The 20056-nt window shown below is 41.9% G+C and overlaps 2 protein-coding genes across 6 annotated transcripts in view; one reads left to right on the forward strand and one right to left on the reverse strand.

Moving 5' to 3' along the window:
- The window catches only part of FHL1 (four and a half LIM domains 1), a 32637-nt gene extending 31340 nt beyond the window's left edge, over positions 1-1297 (forward strand). For 3 of the 5 annotated variants that reach the window (XM_074147728.1, XM_074147729.1, XM_074147727.1), the window contains exon 6: positions 311-1297. In XM_074147728.1, the coding sequence (XP_074003829.1) occupies positions 311-465 (155 nt within the window). In that variant the 3' untranslated portion in view covers positions 466-1297. Of the gene's footprint in view, positions 1-307 lie in introns of all 5 variants that reach the window. The other 2 variants (XM_074147725.1, XM_074147726.1) reach the window with 1 other exon arrangement.
- A 736-nt stretch (positions 1298-2033) lies between these two features.
- The window catches only part of MAP7D3 (MAP7 domain containing 3), a 50312-nt gene continuing 32289 nt past the window's right edge, over positions 2034-20056 (reverse strand). The window contains exons 11-21 of the mRNA XM_074147723.1: positions 18392-18537; positions 17893-18023; positions 17079-17323; positions 11659-11794; positions 10351-10531; positions 8561-8665; positions 8249-8302; positions 6689-6782; positions 6025-6223; positions 4842-5137; positions 2034-3508 (exon numbers count right to left, since the gene is read on the reverse strand). Of these exons, the coding sequence (XP_074003824.1) occupies positions 3501-3508; positions 4842-5137; positions 6025-6223; positions 6689-6782; positions 8249-8302; positions 8561-8665; positions 10351-10531; positions 11659-11794; positions 17079-17323; positions 17893-18023; positions 18392-18537 (1595 nt within the window). The 3' untranslated portion in view covers positions 2034-3500. The remainder of the gene's footprint in view (positions 3509-4841; positions 5138-6024; positions 6224-6688; positions 6783-8248; positions 8303-8560; positions 8666-10350; positions 10532-11658; positions 11795-17078; positions 17324-17892; positions 18024-18391; positions 18538-20056) is intronic.

Raw genomic sequence — 20056 nt, forward strand, 5'->3', positions numbered from 1 at the left:
TGTTTCTATCTTGATGCTTCCTTCAGCTTGACCGTTTCCTAGAGAAAGGATCCACAGGGAAAAAGCTTATTGCAGAGACAAGCCCCACAGGCCTTACAGTGAGCTGCCCCTTTCTCTAAGAGTAGTAATACCCAGCAGCAACCAGCGTGGTTTAATTGCCATTTTGGCTGGGATTTTAGGCACACAGATCAGTTCTGCAAGGCTACAGCAGCAGAGGAGGCCGGAAGACAGGGATGTGCTGTTTGGTGGGATAACCCAGCCACGGGAAAAGCTACTATCGCCGTCCTATAATTGTGTTCTCTCCTAGCAGGATTTGGAAGAGGAACCAGCGTGGTTAACTACGAAGATGAATCCTGGCACGATTATTGTTTCAAATGCACAAAGTGTGCCCGTGGCCTGGCCAACAAGCGCTTTGTTTGCCACAATGGAAAAATTTACTGTGCCGAGTGTCCCAAACGACTGTAAGGAGCAGACAGCAACTGCTGTAAAATGGATTTTAGAGCCCTGCTTTCCAAAACAGTCCTGGTAAAGGAGCAGGTTTTTTGCATGTTAAGAATTTTAATTTTTTTTTTTTTTTCCATTTTAGTATAAAAACTAAAGTAGCCTCAGCATAATGGGTGTGACTTTTGAAGCTCCTGCAGTACAAAAGCATGTAGCCTTGCAAAAAGTTAACTTGGCCTCCAAGTAACCCTTAGTGTAAAGGCTTGAAAGGTCATTAGATTTAGCATTAGAGATCCACGTACTACATAACCTGTGTGTGGCTTAAACTAAAACAAAGCTAGTTTTAAACTCAGCACTTAAATGAAGTAAGTTTAACAAGGCAAGATTGCACCTAGGATCAGAGAGATCCATTATTATGCTTTACGAGTGCAGGTAACGTTACACACATCACACCATTAACAGCAGCACAACCATAAATACCTTAGCTTTTTTACCCTCCACTACACCAAATTGCAGCAAATGTATGGAATGGCTTCATCTTACATATAACAATATCTTGGCAGTACAATTTAGGCTTTAGTTAAGTTTCCATAAACTTGTTTTAATCTTGATTTCTGCATGGTTTGCCCTAAAGTTTTGCTCATGAGCTTTTTTTACATCGTTTAAATAAGGCTGTCTATATACAATTATTAATCCATTAACAAGAAGTAAATCTTCAACTACACCAAAATGCACATGCATTTAGAAGTGCCTTAAAAAAATAGCTCAGACAACGATAACTCTCCTATCATCACAGTGTATGTTTTATGATTTAATAAAAATGAGACTAGTGCTTGCTCGGAGTCCTGCAGTCTGGAAAACTGTTGTTTCATTTTGCCACCTTCCACCATTGACACCTCTTTGGGGTGTCAGCCTCACCTCAGCTCCCGAAATCTCTCTGATACACCAGCAAAGCAGTCACCTGTTCTGCCACAGTGCCCTTAGATATCCGAGGACCAAAGCAACAATTTCGATAAACTAATTTTTTTTTTTAATATAAAACTGACACTGGGACTGTCTGCCAAGAACAGCCTGCATGAAAAAGACCTTTGGCGAACAGCCACTGGCCGCACCCAGATCTACTACTACCCTTCAGCAACTGGAATGCTGGTTTCAGGTTAGTTGATACCATACATTTATCAACTGGATGCTACTCCAGTCCCCTTTCCTGGTAAATGAAAGGGAAACAAAGAACCCTCACAAGAAAAACAAAAGGCAGCATCTTGCTGTATTCCTGATGGTCGCTGCTCCACTGTGGCCACGGAGCACCCCCAGACTCACTCTTAGAACATAAGGATGCTGGGGCTACGAGGCATCGTAGGAGGCAAAGGAGAAAGGGAAAAGCAAGTTAAAGAATTAATTAGGAACACGTCATCAGCACGTACAGACACAGCCCGAGTGAAGGTGTTAGTACAGATACCTCCCCAACCACACAAATCAACGCCAAAGAGGCTGATGGTTTTGGGAATATGCAGTGAGGAGCGGTTAGTGGGGTACGGGGGTGGAGACACCCAGTAAGGTGATGTTTAGCATTACAGAAATAAAGCCTTGTTCAACTGCAAAGTTTATTTAACAGTGTGCACATATTTACACAGCACTGTAACAGAGCATTCAACAAATAGTATCAGCACAGGAAAAAAAATACTGGCATCTTTTTCATTAGAGTGATTGTCTCTGCCAGAAGGAAACAGCTATCATACAAAAATACATTTTTCCTCTTACCTAAGGCACTGCTCTAAAGTCTAAAACAGTTCTACCGTATTCTGAAGAACAAACAGTGAGAGTCAGAAGGCCAAGGGTTTCCTGTTGTAACTGTGCTGTTGAGGAAAAGAACAGGTGTAGTCCCAGCAAAACCACTGAAGACCCAGCTGCCCTTTGGGCGACCAGTTTGAACTGAAGTATCGGCCAACGGTTGACAGCAGGATTCGGGACAGCTATTCTTTACCACGGGATCTGTTACAGGAGACTTAAGAACAAGGCTGCTTTATTACTTTTAGTAGTAGCAATTTTCAGAAGATGCTTAGTTAATCTCTTCATGCTGTAAAAAGCAGGCAAGTTTAGGTTAAATAGATGACTTACTGCAGGCTTTAGGGGAAGGGAAATACATACACAGCCACAGTTATAAAGCTACAACAGGAACACAGAATAATTAACATGAACAAAACGTGACTTCAGTGGTCTAATAATGTACACAATAAAATAATACTTCCATAAGTGTAGATAAATAAGTAATTCAAAAGGAAAACATGTTTAAAAGCATGACATGTTAAAGCGCACGGTAACAGACGTATCTAGGTACTCAACAATCCTGTCGTCTATTAGTGCATATGCTGTAAAACGCTTTGATGTTTGCCGATAGATTAAAACATATTAGCAATGGTACAATACTGCATTTTGAAACCGCCATATTTTCACAATAGAAAAATAAGGAATTTTTCTTCTAATTCAAAATCAAAGATATTCAATTTTGCATTTTTAAATAGCACATAAACCAACAAGTGACAGTGCTGTTCTGGAACATCACAAAGGGAGCTCAGCTTTAACACACACCCAATGAGTCTTTTATTTCATCGAGTGCCATTTTTTAGGATGAGGCAAAACCTGGCCAGTAGCTGACTGGGGAGCCTCCTGTGGCATGTTACTATATACGCTACTGATATGAAAAGAAAAAAAAAAAAAGGTTACTGTGAAGTCTGTAAAAGGGAAACAAGTGATGTTTAAACAAGGAAATCTCATCTAACAATCAGCTAAACAAATGGAAAAGGAACATCAGCACAATAGTTTCCCTGAAATGTTTCAAGGTGCAAATCTAGAAGTTTGTCATCCCTCCCCTGGTGGTTGGTTTGTTGTTTTTTTTTTGTTTGTTTGGTTTTGTTTGTTTGTTTGTGGTGTTTTTTTTTTTTTTTTCAAACTTGAAGATGGATAAAAGGTAAACAAGCAGCTTTTCAAAACAAGGCCTTCGGTACTTGATAAAACGGGATTACTGAAGTGCAATCAGATTATTTCCAGGTCTCTAGTGTTCACAGTTCTGTCCAAAGAGCAAAGAGAAGAAAACATTTAACCATGGTAACTGTGTGTTATTCCACATACCTCTATCATCACCATCAGAGTCTACATCCAGGGAGCGAGCACAGAGCCGCTTGGTTACTTACGGGCCAGAATCAGCACAGTAACTTCTTTTTTTCAATATATATGAATATTAGTTTTCAAAGTCACGTAGATAATTCTTAATGTCTAAACATTTTTGTGTTCAAAATTAAAAGGCAACACTTTCTTCACTAAGTAGTTAATGGTTTTGATCAGAACAAAATGCCATCAGCAGTATCACATGTTTCCCACGGCCCATGGAATGGCTCAATAAGGCTACATCCGTGGGACTAAAATTCACAAGACGCAGAGTGACAGAGGAGACTCAGGAAACAGTTCAGTCTAGAAAAGTGCTACACTTTAATAAAAAAAAAAAAAGTGCTACACATCACTTAAAGAAAAAGTGTGTAGAAAGTCTCGGTTTTTCCACTAGCGTTCCTTTCAACTGTTCACGCAGTCATTTATCTCACGGACAGAGATCTCCTGCTGTGAGTACGTGTTTGGGGTTCAGCTCCCACACAAGAGAAGTTGAGTTTTACATAAACGAGCTTTTACATAAACTCCCTCACTGAGGCCTCTCTTGACACACTGCGCCATACGGATCAGCATTTGGCTTCTCAGGGACATGTGGCTTCAGACCCAGCCCTGCTTCTTTCAGAAAATTCAGAATATTGGCTGCGCAGCTTTATTACTCCTCCCAAAATGTAACACAACCGTCTGTGGAATTTAAGGTTAGTGTTTCACTTCACTGAGAAGGGGTAACACCAAGTAGAGGACAGCTAATACCTTGCCAGAGCCTGAAGAGACCTTGTAAGACCATGCAGGCCAGCATCAAAAAGCTACAGAACATGCCTAGGAGTGGAAAGGTCTTGTCTGTAGAGTTACATCAGACACCTTTTAGACTGTTAGTATCTTCAAAAGTAACATGGGCCATTTAAGACATCTTAGAATATGCCTAAAAATACAACAGATGGGCCTGAGTGCTGGTAGGAGATACCGGAGCTTCACAGGGGCCTGGCTGTGTCTTTGAAAGAGCCTGAATGTTGGGCCTTGGCTGCTGTCCAGAGCAAGTCCCTCAAGAGGCACCAAGTGGGTGACTCCTTTTGATAGAACACAAGTTACAAGCACTAAAGAAAGAGCTTTCCCTCCGGTCTACACATTGGGAAAAGTGCCCTGAAAATAAGAAGCTGAACTTAAGGCAAGGAGAGTAAAATGCAAGGAAGTTAATTAGATAGCCAGAGGAAGAGACAGACAGGGAAATCAGCTCAGATTACCTGATGAAGCATCTATAGGTTTGGTCAATGAATTCACTGCACCATCTTCCTCAAAAGCCAATTTGGGACTAGAAGGTATTGTAGCAGCATCATTCAAGTTTTGATGACAGTTACCAGCAGAGATGCTGTCCGAGCTCAGCTTGGTTGACTTGGAACGTACTCCAACATCAATCAACTCCTCAAAAGTCCACGAACTGGATTTTCCATTAAGATTCTGAGTAAGTCCAATTGTATGATCAGCTTCGTTAACACCCAGCTCCACCGAGTCACCGATAACCATTTCTTTTGCAGGATGGCTAGAAAAAACAGAATGGATACTTGTATTAGAGAACTTCTGGATGTTTAACCTTTAGATTCATTATAGGAGAGCCAATTAGCAGTCTGCGTACTTTGCAAAGCACTGAAGCTCCTCCAGCTGCCGCGTGGGATCTCCTCTCCAAGAGCCAATGGGGAAGAACCACTCACCAACACACACTCATTTTTTTACTATAGGAATAACTCTCGGGTAAGGTCTGGCTCCAGAAATTTGATATAAGAAAGCAACAAGCTTAAAGCCCTGCACCATTAAATTAATAGTGTGCATTTTTCCTTTTTTCTCCAGTTCAGACTTCTAAAACACAAATCTGAGCCTCACAAGACCCGCAATACTTAAAAGAGATTCAAAACCTAAACCCAAATCAGGAGTGATCAATTTTCATTCGTTCTTCAGAAAGAATATAAAGACTTTTTCATGATTTATCACTGGAGGAATAAAATGGATTTATCGTCACTTTAAAAAAAAAAAAGTTCACCATCATTTCTAAATCATTATCATTTAGATGAGCAAGTGGAACAAGCAGAGCACAGATTTTCCAGTAGTAGATGGAAATGCTTCATGTTCAAAAAGATAAAATTTGAAATACTAAGAGAAATTCCCATTAAGGGAGGTTTCGGTGTTGTATCTGGTGTCTCAGCACAACTGAAACTGTTCTATGGCTTTCTTGTTTAATGTTTTGTTAATGAAAAGAACCGCTACACATTTCAAGGGAAAAGATTTCAAGCTGATGTCGTTCTTTACAAGTAACGCCGCCACGTTGCTAGCTGCATGTCTCATGCAGCACTACACAGCGCTTAAATTGAACATAGAGAGGGATTGCTTGTGTGACAGATAACTGCTCTGACAGTAAAACCTACACAGACTCACCTGGAATCTTTTAATTCAGTAACAAGTAGGGACCTGTCATCACTTTTCAAACTGTTGCCATTCATAAATACTTCGCTGGCCTTCAGCTCTGACACATCGTGTTCCTCGGAGCCTGCAGAGATAGAGCTATGCCCAGCCTCCAAACAGCCCTCTGCCTCCCCCTTGGCTTCCTGGGGTAACTCAATGCCATTTAGCTTCCCTGAAAGCGAGGGGAAAAAAGAAAAAAAACAGAAAAGAGAAAAACCAAAGAGCTTCAGTAACAACAGTAACAGATTCATTTTATTCATTCTAAATGAATAAAATACAGGTGCCAAAATGACCTTTCCAAGCCAAAACTCGAAGCATTTGGCTTCAAGGCATTCATTTCTCTACAGGCAAGCTGCCTGTAACAACATGAAATGTGTTTTCCATCTTTAAAAACACTCTTGTAAAATGACAGGACACTGCCTGGATCTCACTCTCAAATCATTTTTGCATTTAAATTCCATTCCGGCGGTACGGAACAGGCAGTGATACACTCTCTGCTCAAGCAGAGCCTCCTGGCGTTTCTGGGACTTGTGCCTCAGACCATCACAATGTTATTAAGCCATTGACATTTTAAACAACGCTTAAGCATCCCCGAGACGCTGATGCCCCTTAGACCTGACTCATCAAGTTTCCTTACCTGGCTGATCAGTCTTCTCAAGACCCAGCTCTTCCTCCTCTTCAACATCCTCTCCCTCCATCGCCTCAGAGACAGACTTCCCTTCCCTCTGCAACTGAATTGCCAGAGGTTACTGGGAGCAGCTCACTACCACATTGCATTTTCCCAGCTCCCGTGCAGGACTATTCCCTGCCCCACCGTAAGGCCACACGCTAAGAGACAATCAGGTCACCCAGCAACACGTGCTCTGCTAAGCCTGGAAAGGAATGGGTGGGACCCACTTCATCTCCTGCCTACAAACTATTCCCGAGTTCTTCTTCCCCTTTTTTCTCCAAGGTGCATGCCAGGCACCAATACAGGTTAGGGGTGGACCTGCTGGAAAGCACTTCTGAGGAGAAGGATCTGGGGGTCCTGGTGGATAGCAAACTATCCATGAGCCAGCAATGTGCCCTTGCGGCCAAGAGGGCCAATGGGATCCTGGGCTGCATAGGGAAGAGCGTGGCCAGTAGGTTGAGGGAGGTCATTCTCCCCCTCTGCTCTGCCCTGGTGAGGCCACAACTGGAATATCGCATCCAGTTCTGGGCTCCCCAGTTCAGGAGAGACAGGGAACTACTGGAGAGAGTCCAGCGCAGGGCAACTAAGGTGACTGAGGGATTGGAGCATCTCCCTGATGAGGAAAGGCTGAGAGAGCTGGGACTCTTTAGCCTGGAGAAGAGAAGGCTGAGGGGAGACCTTATTAATGCTTACAAGTATCTAAAGGGTGGGTTGAGGGAGGATGGAGCCAGACTCTTTTCAGTGGTTCCCAGTGACAGGACGAGGAGCAACGGGCACAAGCTGGAACATGGGAAGTTCCATCCAAATATGAGGAGAAACTTCTTTCCAGGGAGGGTGCCAGAGCCCTGGAACAGGCTGCCCAGGGAGGTGGTGGAGTCCCCTTCTCTGGATATCTTCAAGACCTGCCTGGATGCCATCCTGAGTGATGTGCTCTGGGCAACCCTGCTTTAGCAGGGGAGTTGGACTAGATGGTCTCTAGAGGTTCCTTCCAACTCTGACAATTCCATGATTCCGTAAATATTTATTGATTTTCAGCTATATGAAGACTTAGGTCTCTTGTTCAGAGAACAACAACTACTCTTCAATATAATATATATAATTTACCACAAGCCTCAGGTCACTACATTAACAAAAATACATCCAGTTTACTGTAGCAATTCAAGGGGCATCCAAGATTTGCTTTAAGCAAACAGAAGCCAGGAATTTAAAGTTTTCTGGAGACAAACAGCTCCAGTGGAATCCATACAGCTATATAAAAAAATCCATTGCTAAGCAGTGCTTTTTTAACTGATCTGCCAGCAATACCACCTGATTGTTTCTATATGCCCTGAACAAAAACACAGAAAAGACTTTGGTGAGAACAAGCAGAGCAGAAGGATGTGGGCAATGGGAAGCTACTGGTGCATCAGAACTTCACACTTCACGTGGAAGCCAGTCTGGGTGAGGGCAGCAAAGGAAGACAGGATACGAGGCAAAGCCTTCTCCGGGAAGGGCCTATTCTGCTCTTACACAGATCCAAACAAGTACCTTGGATTCGTTTTGATCTGATTTTCGCGTTCTTTTCATTATTTCTTCAATTCTCTGTGAAAAGAGGGAAAATATTTGCAGTGACATATAGAGCTTTGTATCTCAGCATTCTGGTTTACATTCTCATCAATCATATATTTTCTTATTTCATTAATTTACTGGGTTTTTGTCACCATTTTTAAAGCTCAGAAGCCGGAGTTGACTTTTTTTTTTAAGGAACATATTACTATTTAAATGTATTGGAGACTGTTTGCCTGTTCAGTTTAACATATCAACACTATTTTAGGCTGAGAAACTTCAAAACAGCAGTACCTTTTTTCTTTCAAGCCTTTCCTGCATATTTTGCTGCATAATTCTCTCTCTTTCCAGCCGTTGTCTTTCAGCCTCTTCTTGAGCTTTTGCTTCAGCTTCTTCTCTCTGAAAAGAAAACAAAAAGCAGAGAGCACCCAGTGCATAACGTGTTCCCAAGAGCCAAAAGCAGAGCAGTTGCAGAGATTTTGGGTTCAATATAGACAGGAACATCAGACAATCACTACTTAATATTACCATACATTGCAGCTAAATGCCAAATACCCAGCTACTGGCAGGAAATATATATTAATATGACATTCAGAAACTGATCTGAGAAGAAAAATGATGTGCATGGCTACACTGTGATTATGGAAATGTTCTGGACGGTATTGAGCTACTCAGGGTTCAAACCATACTTCAGGTTGAAGATTTGTCCAGGAGGATAATTTATAAAGTAACAAGACAGCAATTAAATTCTAAATGTGGCAAGGTTAACTTCGAAATCTTGGCAGTCAGGTATTACTATGCAGACACTTGGTGCTGAGCATCTTCTGTTCCTTCTATACTGAAAAATCTTTTCCAGTATGACTGGAGAGATAGAAGCCTAGTTAATACTCTGAATAATTGTTATAAATTTAAACAAGCTTTTAGAGAAATTCAGACCCATCTCAACGCTATCGATAAGATACAGCTCTTCAAAATACAAAGAAGTTAATTGTAAAACTGCTTGAATTTTCAAAATAATGTAATTTAAAGAAAATCCACTTTGTGCAAACCATCTCCCTTCAGCTACAAGGATGCCTTTGTAAAGGTACACAGACATTAGCTGGTTATCCTCCCCCTCTACTCTGCCCTGGTGAGGCCCCATCTGGAGCCCTGGGTCCAGTTCTGGGCTCCCCAGTTCAAGAAGGACAGGGAACTGCTGGAGAGGGTACAGCAAAGGGCTACAAAGATGATGAGGGGCCTGGAGCATCTCTCTTAGGAGGAAAGGCTGAGGGACTTGGGTCTTTTTAGTCTGGAGAAGAGAAGACTGAGGAGGGATCTGATCAATGCTTATAAATACTGAAAGGGTGGGTGTCAGGAGGATGGGGCCGGTCTTTTTTCAGTGGTGCCCAGTGACAGGACAAGAGGAAATGGGCACAAACTTGAACATAAGAAGTTCCATCTAAACATGAGGAGGAACTTCTTTCAGGTGAGGGTGGCAGAGCCCTGGAAGAGGCTGCCCAGAGAGGTGGTGGAGTCTCCTTCTCTGGAAACATTCAAAACCTGCCTGGACACGTTCCTGTGCAACCTGCTCTGGGGGGACCTGCTCTGGCAGGGGGTTGGACTGGATGATCTCCAGAGGTCCCTTTCAACCCCACAGCATTCTGTGATTCTGTGATTAGCTGTGGGAGACTATTTAGCAACCGGAGGAGCAGACCTGGAACTACCAATCTTTCTTTTAAAGGAATCAGAGCAAGCCCCAGGTGACTTTCCAGACGGACCACCTCCTTATAATGTGCAGCAGTAAACTGGTAAAGTGGGCTCAGTACAAATATTTCACACATGCAAAATAGCACCCCAGATGGCTAAAAAAAAAAATCTGCTTCTGCCCCACACTTGAATTTATCAAACACTGAAAAAAAAATAAAATCACATAGACTAGGGCAAGGAAAGGACTTCAAGACATTCCCAAATCCATCTCAGACAGGCTGAACTCTGCTTCACATCATTCCTGACACATCTGTCAAAAATGTTCTGTGAAAGAAAATCAAGGTCAACCCCCTGGAAAACACGTCAGCAGATTGTACCAGGAACACAGCTGAACCTACCTGGTGTTGGAGCTCAGCAAGTTTTTCCTGCTCTTCCTGTTCTCGGCGGATCCTCTCCTCTTCAGCTTGTCTTTGCTGTTCTTCACAAGCCAGTCTCTTTTCTTCCTCTTCTTTGCGGAGCTCCTCCTCCCGTCGTGCTTTTTTCTCAATTGCTCTCTTGGCCATTTCTTCTTCTCTGATCCTAGCGTTTCCAACATACAGGTTACCAACTGGATATTTATTTCTTTAAAAGCGTGCATGCACGTGAGACAGACTAGGAAAGCGAGAAAGTTCTAAGTTATCCAATCACAGAATAACTGTGTAAAGATAATTTCTGGTGTGGATTTACAAATGCCACCATCCAGACCCGTCAAAGGAAAAAGCAGAGTAACTTGGAAGAAACTATCTACGAATACATAAATGTTCTTTGCTGATTAAGTCAAGGCCAAGGTAGGTCTCTCCACTAATGGATTTTTTGACTGATAAATGATTAAGTGACAACCAGTTAATAAATGCCACCTGCATCCATGTTGTGAATGAAGCTTTCAATCACTGTCAAACATAAATTTAGTTGGATTTTCTGAAAGACTGTTTCTTCTATAGTTCAAATTCCAGATATACTCGAGGTGCACAGTCAAATCATGCAGACGCGCACAACAGAGCTGATGATACCGTATTTCTGATAAAACATCTGTAGCAGACTATATGCAAGTTTATGACAACTTTATACCCATTAGTGGAAACCAGATAAAATCTAATGCTCCACAGTGTTCACAAAGAGGTTTGTGATATTCCTCATCTGGAATAAAGTTAGTCTGCACAAAGTTAATAACTTATTTTTAACAGTTTCTATGCAATGAACCAAAAGTACACTGATTTATCAATTTGAATTACTGGGCTGCAACATTTCTGATCCAGTTTTAGGATCACTAATGTGAGATTTAATGCATCATCAAGCCACTGTCTGAGTTCATCAAAGGAAAAGTTTAATAGAGAGAGGTTGACTATGTCAAGACAGCAGAACAAATACAAGGGGTGTAAAAAGCACACTGTAGTTTTGAAATAAAAGCACCAGCGGTGACTGGAAGGAAGAAGGAGCAGCGATTTGCACTGGGACATTGCATTATATATATATTGAGATGCAGGTTAATAATATACACAGCAACCTGTCCCATCTCAAGTGGTGCTAGTGCCTGTCTCTCTGCTTCAGGAACTGCTTTAAGATCTACAGGACATTACATGAATGCTTAGGAAACATACACAGGTGAAGTGTCCACTCCAACCACACCCCACCACTGAAAGCATCCTTTCCTTCTCCTGAATTATTACCTTTCCTCTTCTTGTCTCTGAATTCTTTCTTGGTCTTCACGCTCTCTTTGCTCCCGAGCCAGACGTCGTTTCTCTGCCAAGATTTTAGCAGCTTCTTCAGCTGTGGTGGTCCCTGCTACTGCTTTGCTCCCTGATTCTGCAAAGGTTAAAAGAAATGGCTGTTAAAAAGCGCCAGTAACTTAAAATTCAGACAGACGTTATCGCTGTGAGATGAGATTTTCATTTTGGCCAACTGACCCTCTATCTTTTCAATCAGTGCTCATCACTCAGCAGGGACACCCCATACCTAAAGGCCCACAAGAGCCAAAGGGCAGTCCCACAGAGATGCAGAGCCACAATATCACACTGACGCTGAAATAATAGCAACCCATTTCAACTCCAGTGATCCAGCCATATTCCAGATGATACAGTTAATCTCCAACTACCATAGTACTTAAAAACATATTTCTAAAAAGACGTTTATTCTGTAACACTTAAAAACACTTAGGAAAAAGAAAACTGAGAAAATACTGCTTTAGGAAATACACTTAACTTCCTTCTAATAAAACCAAACACACATGACCCTTAAAAGGAAATACTATTTTTTTTTTTATTTCTCGTTTCATAACATTCATGCCTTTACATTTAGAGAGTATCTCAGAGTACAAATAATCACTCAATATATATTGAAAGAACACTGATTTTTTTTTTTATCAGTTACTCTCTGGAAGTATTACTGTTTGAATGTGGCTAACGAACTGATCATCTGAATATTCAGAGAATTAGCTCTTGGCATCAGTAGAGCAATAGCATCATAATGTAGGTGAGGACCTGCCTTTCTTCTGTTTAATATGTCACAAATCAGCACATGTATGTTTGCTTAACATTCATAAAGCTTTCAAGCCAAGGTAATTTTAATGAACAACAACATCAGGATTTCATCAGTTATTTTGCTTTTGACCTAAAGACAAATCATTCAAAACACAATGCCATCATTAGGAACTTTAATACCTGAAAAGCTGCTCAAGCCCCGTGGACATGTAGTCACTACCTGCAGCTGTAGGTACCTGCAGCTGTATGGCATAACTACACAGAGGGCACCCACAGCAGCTGAATCACTGCAGCGTTTGCTGCCTACAAATTGTTCTTGCAGTCCCAGGGAAAGCATTCCAACACATGGAGTGCAGTCACAGAGTCTTCTAAAATTTAGATTTAGCCAACGCTGAAAAAGAAGCATCTCCCCAGGACACTCATTGCTTCTCATCTGGGCAAAAATGCAGTTGTTTTGATACAAACGAGAATCAGCCATGATACTACTGAATTTGAGTTCCATCACAAAAGGGGTTCTCCTCCTCCTGAGCTCTGAGCAGGAAAGATCAGTCCTTTGCAGTTGTAAGAACCACCAGCAGGATCTGCCTACTTGAGACTTGCACATACTCAGTGCTTTTCTTCCTATACTCAGCAACTTTTAAATTTTTAATTTAAAGAAAAGGCGGGAGGTTTAATTTACTGTTGTCAGTATACTAACAAGAAGAAATCAAAATGCCTCTCTTCTCCTCCATCCCTTGAGTGTCTCATCAGTCTATACTAGTCAGGTTTGCAGCCAAGGTCACCTTCTACTATGCACTTGCACAGCGACCAGCGCAGCAGCCCTGTTTTAACACTACTGGAACTTCAGTCGTAACAAAATTGGTTGACATTTAATGTCAGGTTTAACCTATTTCTCCCCCTCAAAATTGAAGCTAAATAAGATGACTTAATCCTCAGCACAAAGGCTAAAGGTCTTAGGCTTTTAGGTTTTAGGGTTATAGCATGATAATGATAGCTTGAAATATGATTAATATCTGGTATCAAAACCAAAAGAAGATAATTAGACGTAACGATTCAGGACACTGGGGTATAAAACCAAAGAGAGGGTAGGAGACCTCAAGTCTACGGGGGACCTTCCTATTGCATTTTCACTTTTTGAAGCTTTCCTGATGTTTCCCGTATGGTTACGTCAATAGTGCTTTCATCTGCATGCAGCCCTTGTACCATCTACTCCATAGGGCAGGACATGGGACGTCCCAACAGGATTGCTTGGAATGCCTTAAGAAGATTCTTCCAGCATTTTATACTGGGCTGCATTTTCCTTGTACGCCCACTGTCATTCCTGATAAGAACTGTCTTTTTTCCAAAGAAAGGGGAATGGAAAGGCAAAGAGGCAAGAGGAATGTCTCAGAACAATTGTAAAATGCACCTACAGGACTGACAGCTGATGTATTGGCCTCACTTAATTCTAGGCTGTGGTTTAGAAGCAAAGAGGCACGATTAAGATCCTGTCCCGGTTTGAAGTAAAACCGAACCAATTTTCTGTTCTGTAATTTACATCCTAGCTAGGCCTCCTCTAACTCTCTGAAATTAACGGCATATAACTTCTCGTTCTCAGAATGATAAGACCAATGTTTGTGCTCCATGCCAAGGAATGGTGTGCAGGGAGGCCCTTGCTTATACTTATTGCCATAACAACCAAGGTCAGCCAATTTCGTTATTTGCCCCCTTAGGGGGTCGGAAACGGAAAAAACGTAGAGGGGTCACATCGGTGGGGAGGAGTGGACAGGACAGGTGACCCAAACCTGACCAACTGGGGTATTCCATCCTATCTGCCCCGCGCTCAGTATAAAAGCTGAGGGATCAAAGGGTCAGCCCCTTCCTGCGATGGCCGACATCCAGAGAGGACTCTGTCTGTTCATCTGCCTTTGATCCCGATCCGGGTGTTCCCGACTCCAGAGCTGGAATCCAGTTCCCATCCGTCGCTGAGTCCAGTCTGGGACTTCCCCAGTGCCTGCCGGTGATGTGACTGTCATCCTGGGAGCTTGATACGGTTTTGTATATATTGTATCTATTTCATTATTTTCATCTTTATTTTTATTTTAATATTAATTCTTCATTAAAGTAGTTCAGTTCATTCTAAACCTCTGAATCTCCTTATCTCTTTCTCCTCTTCTCTCCTCTTTTGGGGGGGGAGGAGAGGGGGGAAGGGCCATCTGTCAGTCTGGTTTTGGTAAATTCGGCCGAAACCACGACAGATCCTTGCAGCCATCAGGAATACAGACTGCATTTAGGCACTTCTTCAGCAATACTTGGTTGTCAACTGAGTAGGCTGCAGGCAGATCTGCAACTTGTGAAGAGGTGGAAGTTGAACCTCCCCCTTTTCTCCCAGTAATTCATAATATTCTTTTCTATCTTCTGAAAAAAAATTTCACAGATCTGCTATGTGAGGAGAAGCTGCTGTCGGTTCCTTACCGGACTGTTGTTTTCCAGTTCAACAACAGGAACACAAACATGCTTGTAGTATTAGTTGGATGGAGGGAAGATTCCAGCACATTTCAAGGCAAGACAATTAATCTAGGAATCACATTCCACAGCCTTCACTACCCAGACAGAAAAAGGTGAGGCTCCATGATAGTTTATTACCTATCATCATGCATAAGGTGAGAGCTCATGAAGGAGCACTTCTTATGCTTTAAGTTGAAACAAGCCTTTTAACTCTCAGAGAAGCTGCGAAAGGCTGCTGCCAGAAATGACAACTGCTCCAAGTCACTGAAAAATAGAAAGTGTTTTACTGCAGAACAGCATACTTTAGTAGGAAGACACATAAAAACAAGACAAAGACTTGATTGCTGTCTGTCAGCAACAGTCAATCAAGCTTAGTTTGAAGGAGAAAGATGGTATGACAACACAAGCACACAAAGCTTGAAATTAGGTTGAACCTACAAGACCTAGAGACTGATTTGCCACAGGCCATCCGTTGGTGTGCTCTGACTTCAGAAGCTGTCTGATCACAGTATTGCACCAACCCACAGGGGGAACCGCCTACACAGACGTGTAAAATGAACATCGCAAGCAACTTTTTCTTTTGAAGAACAAAGATTTTGCCTTACTTAGCAATATTTCAGTGACCCAAAACATTCAAAGAGATAAATGAAATCATCTCCATGTTGAAGAACAAGCCCACTATTTCCTTATCTTGTAGGTGTCAAAGAAAAAGAGCTTCATCCAGCCCCAGTATGAATCACTACGGAGATGACTAGCTTGGAGATAAGCCATAAAATAAAATGGGAACAGCTAAAATGGGTTAATACAGTTCCAGAAGTCAGCATGGAGAGGAGACAAATGGGGCATCCAAGGAACAAGGACAGGTGTTCTTCTTCCAGAACTGGAAGATACAGAAATAGGACACGTTATGGAGGTTTCAACCAACCAATGACTTTGATCACAATTGATTATGCCCTCTCTGAGGCATGCAAGACATTTATCACAGTAATGCAGCACATCAAGAGATGGACTTTCCGACTGCTGAGATGAATGATGTGTCACTGAAGACGGATATGCAACTTCATACTAACATCCACATTTGACTGTGACATCCAGGCTTCCTTCTAGAGGAACATATGCTCAAAGAACTGCACCATAAACGAGTTCTTCTGCTAATACTGTTTCACATCCAACACTGAGTGGTGTCCATGAGTCTCAGAAATCACAGGCAGTGGCTGAGGAATGCACAAGAGGAATGGTACATGCAGAAACATGCAGCAAGCATATGTTCCCACTTACCTCATCTCTGAAGGATTTTCACCCCCAGCACTGCCCACTGGCTGTAGTTTAATCTCCAGAGATCCCTCCTTTTCCTGTTAAGTCTCCCCTAAGTCCTTCTCCATAGATAAGTGCCTGCCAGACCTCACCAGAAGGCTCTGCCATATTGTTCTGGAGATGGCTGATGGCATTCTTCCAGTGAGGGACAGAGGCTGTGCTTACTTGGCATGATGAAGAAGACTAGGAGACCGATTGCTTATCCAGTATATGGCTCTCCTTAATCTACTGAGATCATTTGTCAGTGTGACCTGTGCACTGACCCTTTCCTCCTGAGGCAGCAAGATTATACCTTCACCGCAACCAGTCTTCTAGCTTTGTGAAAACTGGCTGAAAATTCAGCTACTGTGATCGGCATCAGTAGCCGATTGATGCACCAGTAGCTGACTTCTTCCTCCAAGCGGGTCTCTACACAAGCAATTTTAAGAACTACCAACTGGACAGAAAGACCTTTGCATAGTTTAACTATTGACTCTGCAAACCTAAGCCTAGTAGATCCCTCAGCTAGCACGGCTGAAATCCAAAAGGCAAATGGGATTTCCGCTTTTCTTAAAATTATAGTATAAGCGATAATATTGAAAGCTCCTGACTTAAATCTCCAAGTCAAATAAACCAACTGCTGCACTAAAATCCACATCCAAAAGTCATATCACATACAATTACTGTATAAATAATCAGCAATGAACAGCTTCTGCCTTAAAGCATCCTATCCTCCAGTGGTCTGTCCCATGAAGGAATTATTTCCCCAGTCCTAGCGCACGCTAGAGATGCCTGGAATAAGAGTGCGTCAGTCCCCGAGGAACACTCACCTTCTTTGGTCTTTGTGCTAGCTGCTATAGCATCCCTGTCCAAGGCTGGTGAAGGACCTTGCTCCTGTCCTGTTCCTTCTGCGCTCTTATCTTTTGGTTTGCTCTCTGCTTCAGTTTTCTTTTTGGTGATATTTATAACACCTGGCGTCAGAGGTGGACGTTGGATGGGTGCAGGTTTAGAGACTGGAGTAGGAGATGGTGGCCTTTGTTTTGACATGCCAGGTGAAGGTGGGCGAGTCTTTTGTCTGTTGAATTAAAGAATATTTTTCAGCACTAACACTGAAAACCTCAAAGACACAACTGAGGACAACAGTCTATTTTGGTTCATTTACATTACACACCTCACTTTTAAAAATAAATCAACACACAAACTCCTGGTGCCTTCCTCATAAAACTCAAATACAAGATTCCAAACCTGGAATTCCAAACCTGGCACCTGGACTTAGTGGACATGAAACCAGGTCTGCTAGTGCAGAGCTCCATTTACTCCACATCAAGGATGAACCCTGTGATTCCAGTCCAAGAAACTTCCTACACTAACACAGGTAGATCAGCTTTTTCAGAAGCTCGCATGCTCCCTGTACAGACCGTACAGAAAACCAGGGAGAATTTCGTCCACGCAAAAGACACAAAGGCTCAAGTAGGAGCTGCTTCTCTACTGTGGAAAAATGAAATCGGACCAAGAGTGAAGTCCTTATGCGTGTAAACATGGCATAGCGTAGGTTATCTAAAAGCTAACAGCGCAGCTGTCTGAGACAGGAAGCCTCCTTCATTTTCTTCTGAATAAAAGTAGAAATTTAACCCGGACGCGTACCTAACTGTAGAAGGTGATGGAGGACGCTTCACCAAATTAGCAGGAGAAGGGGATCTTCTACGGGCAGACACAGATGGCGAGGGAGGGCGTCTTAACCCAGAACCTGGGGATGGTTTTTCTGTCTCTGATTTCTACGATATAAAAAAATAAAATAATGCTCACTCTCTAGAATACATTCCAGAGGAACTGCTACCACAACAAACATACTGCTTCTCAACAACGTGTAATTAACATTTCCTTTGTGTTCCAAAACATAGACCCAGTCAATATGTCACCTAAGTTAAACTTTGGGCATCACAAGCAGCAAACAGCCTACCTTTAAAATACCAGAGAGATCAAGGATCATGAAATTACAATTCAATTTCAATACTGTGTTTTTTAAGCTAATGCTATTGAATATTTCAATAAAGCAAGCAAACTGCTGAAACAGGATGCCCTCCTGAGCTGTTTCAAATGCCCAGATTAATACAAACCTAATTCCTGCGGATGTTCAACAAACCTGGGTTGAATCTGGTGAACTTGCATCAGATGAAGATAGAGAGGACTTCAATCTGTCGATGCTACGACTGCGCACGGGCACCTTAGGAGCTGGGACTGAGGAACTGATGGAACTGGCTAAAGCTGAACGAGGACAGAGGTGAGATTCTATAAAAGTTAGGAATTTGACAAGACAAAACGAGAATCAAGTGCACAGCATAAGAACAGAAGAAGAGGGAGAAAGAGAGAAAGAAAGATAGTGTATGTTAGAAACCGCACAGAGAAACACCATGAGCAGTGCACGCTGCAATGGGTGACAGAGACATCACCACCACACGATTAGTACTTTGGAAGCAACAGCACCAAGAACAAAACCACTCTGAAAGCAGCAGTCTGGAGTAGATAAAAATAAAATGCTTTTCCAAACAGCATTTAAATTTGCAATACACCAGTGTTACTTTAATTTTAGTCAAGCTGCATCTAATCACAAATACTTCAGTTTTAATGGTTTAGCATCTTTACAAGTTCTTCATGACAGGTTCAAATTTTAAGCATGTTTCCCCCATACTCAAGGGGGAAATCTTCCTTTTTTTCATTGTGTTAGGAATTTGAGCATTACTTTACAAACTTTTCTTGTGAAATAAGCATTTGTGCAACATTATTTTATTCTACTTTCCCTCTCCGATCCCTTTATTACTATGTATGTATGCCCTTTATCCACATTAGAAAAAAAAAAATATCAAAGTAAGTGGTGTACAAGAAATGTATCAAGACAAAAAGGTCAACTGTTAAACTAAAATACCTTTCCTACCTGAAGTGTCAATCTCTTCATACTTAAGATACTGAAAGAAACTGTATCTTCTAGTTATTTCTTCCACTAACATAATCATAGATGGATAAGTATACATAGATGTAAAAATCTACTTCTGAAACTAGATATTGGATTTTTCTATAGTCTGAATAATTGTGACAGATGCCAGCACTTAATTTAGTAACTTTATGGAAAATACATTTTATTTTTAGAGCATTTGTGCAAGGAGAACTGCATTCTGTTTGTGCACAGTTTGTGCTAAAGCACAGGTACGTTTCTACCGAAACAAAGAAAGGACCTTTAAGTAATCTGACAAAAATGTAGAAGCTATCTTTAATTCAGCAATAGTAAATGTCACATGCTGTCAGGAACAGTGAAAAAGATGGAATTTCCCCACATGACATGAACTGAAATATTCATAGTAAAATAAAAGTGGCACATAGATAGGTGTGCAAAATATGACCACCGACTACAAACCAAAAAAGTAAAAACTGATTATTACACAAGGGGAGCAGTGCAGAAATGTCACCATTACCAATAAGGACCAAGTTAAGTGGCAAAAAATAAAGATGGAAGAACATACTTAAGAGGAAACAAGCAAAACTGGGAACACAAGTTGTAAGGTAAGAGAGGAGAAAGGACCCCACATTGGTTCCAGATATGCATTGACTGGGGCATTCTTCCAACCAATAGCAACTATAAGACATGTGGGATGCAGCCAGGGCTTGCCCACGATGCAGAGATTCCTGTGCTAGTACTAAATCGAGCCACAGTGTGAGCTTATCAGCTCAGTCTGGGCCGATATAAAATTGCTTGAGCCAGCCAGGGTTCCTTTACAATCTTCTTCTTCCAGTATGTCTTTCCTTCTACAACCAG

Source organism: Numenius arquata, chromosome 5 (assembly GCF_964106895.1).
Source record: "Numenius arquata chromosome 5, bNumArq3.hap1.1, whole genome shotgun sequence".
NCBI lineage: Eukaryota > Metazoa > Chordata > Aves > Charadriiformes > Scolopacidae > Numenius > Numenius arquata.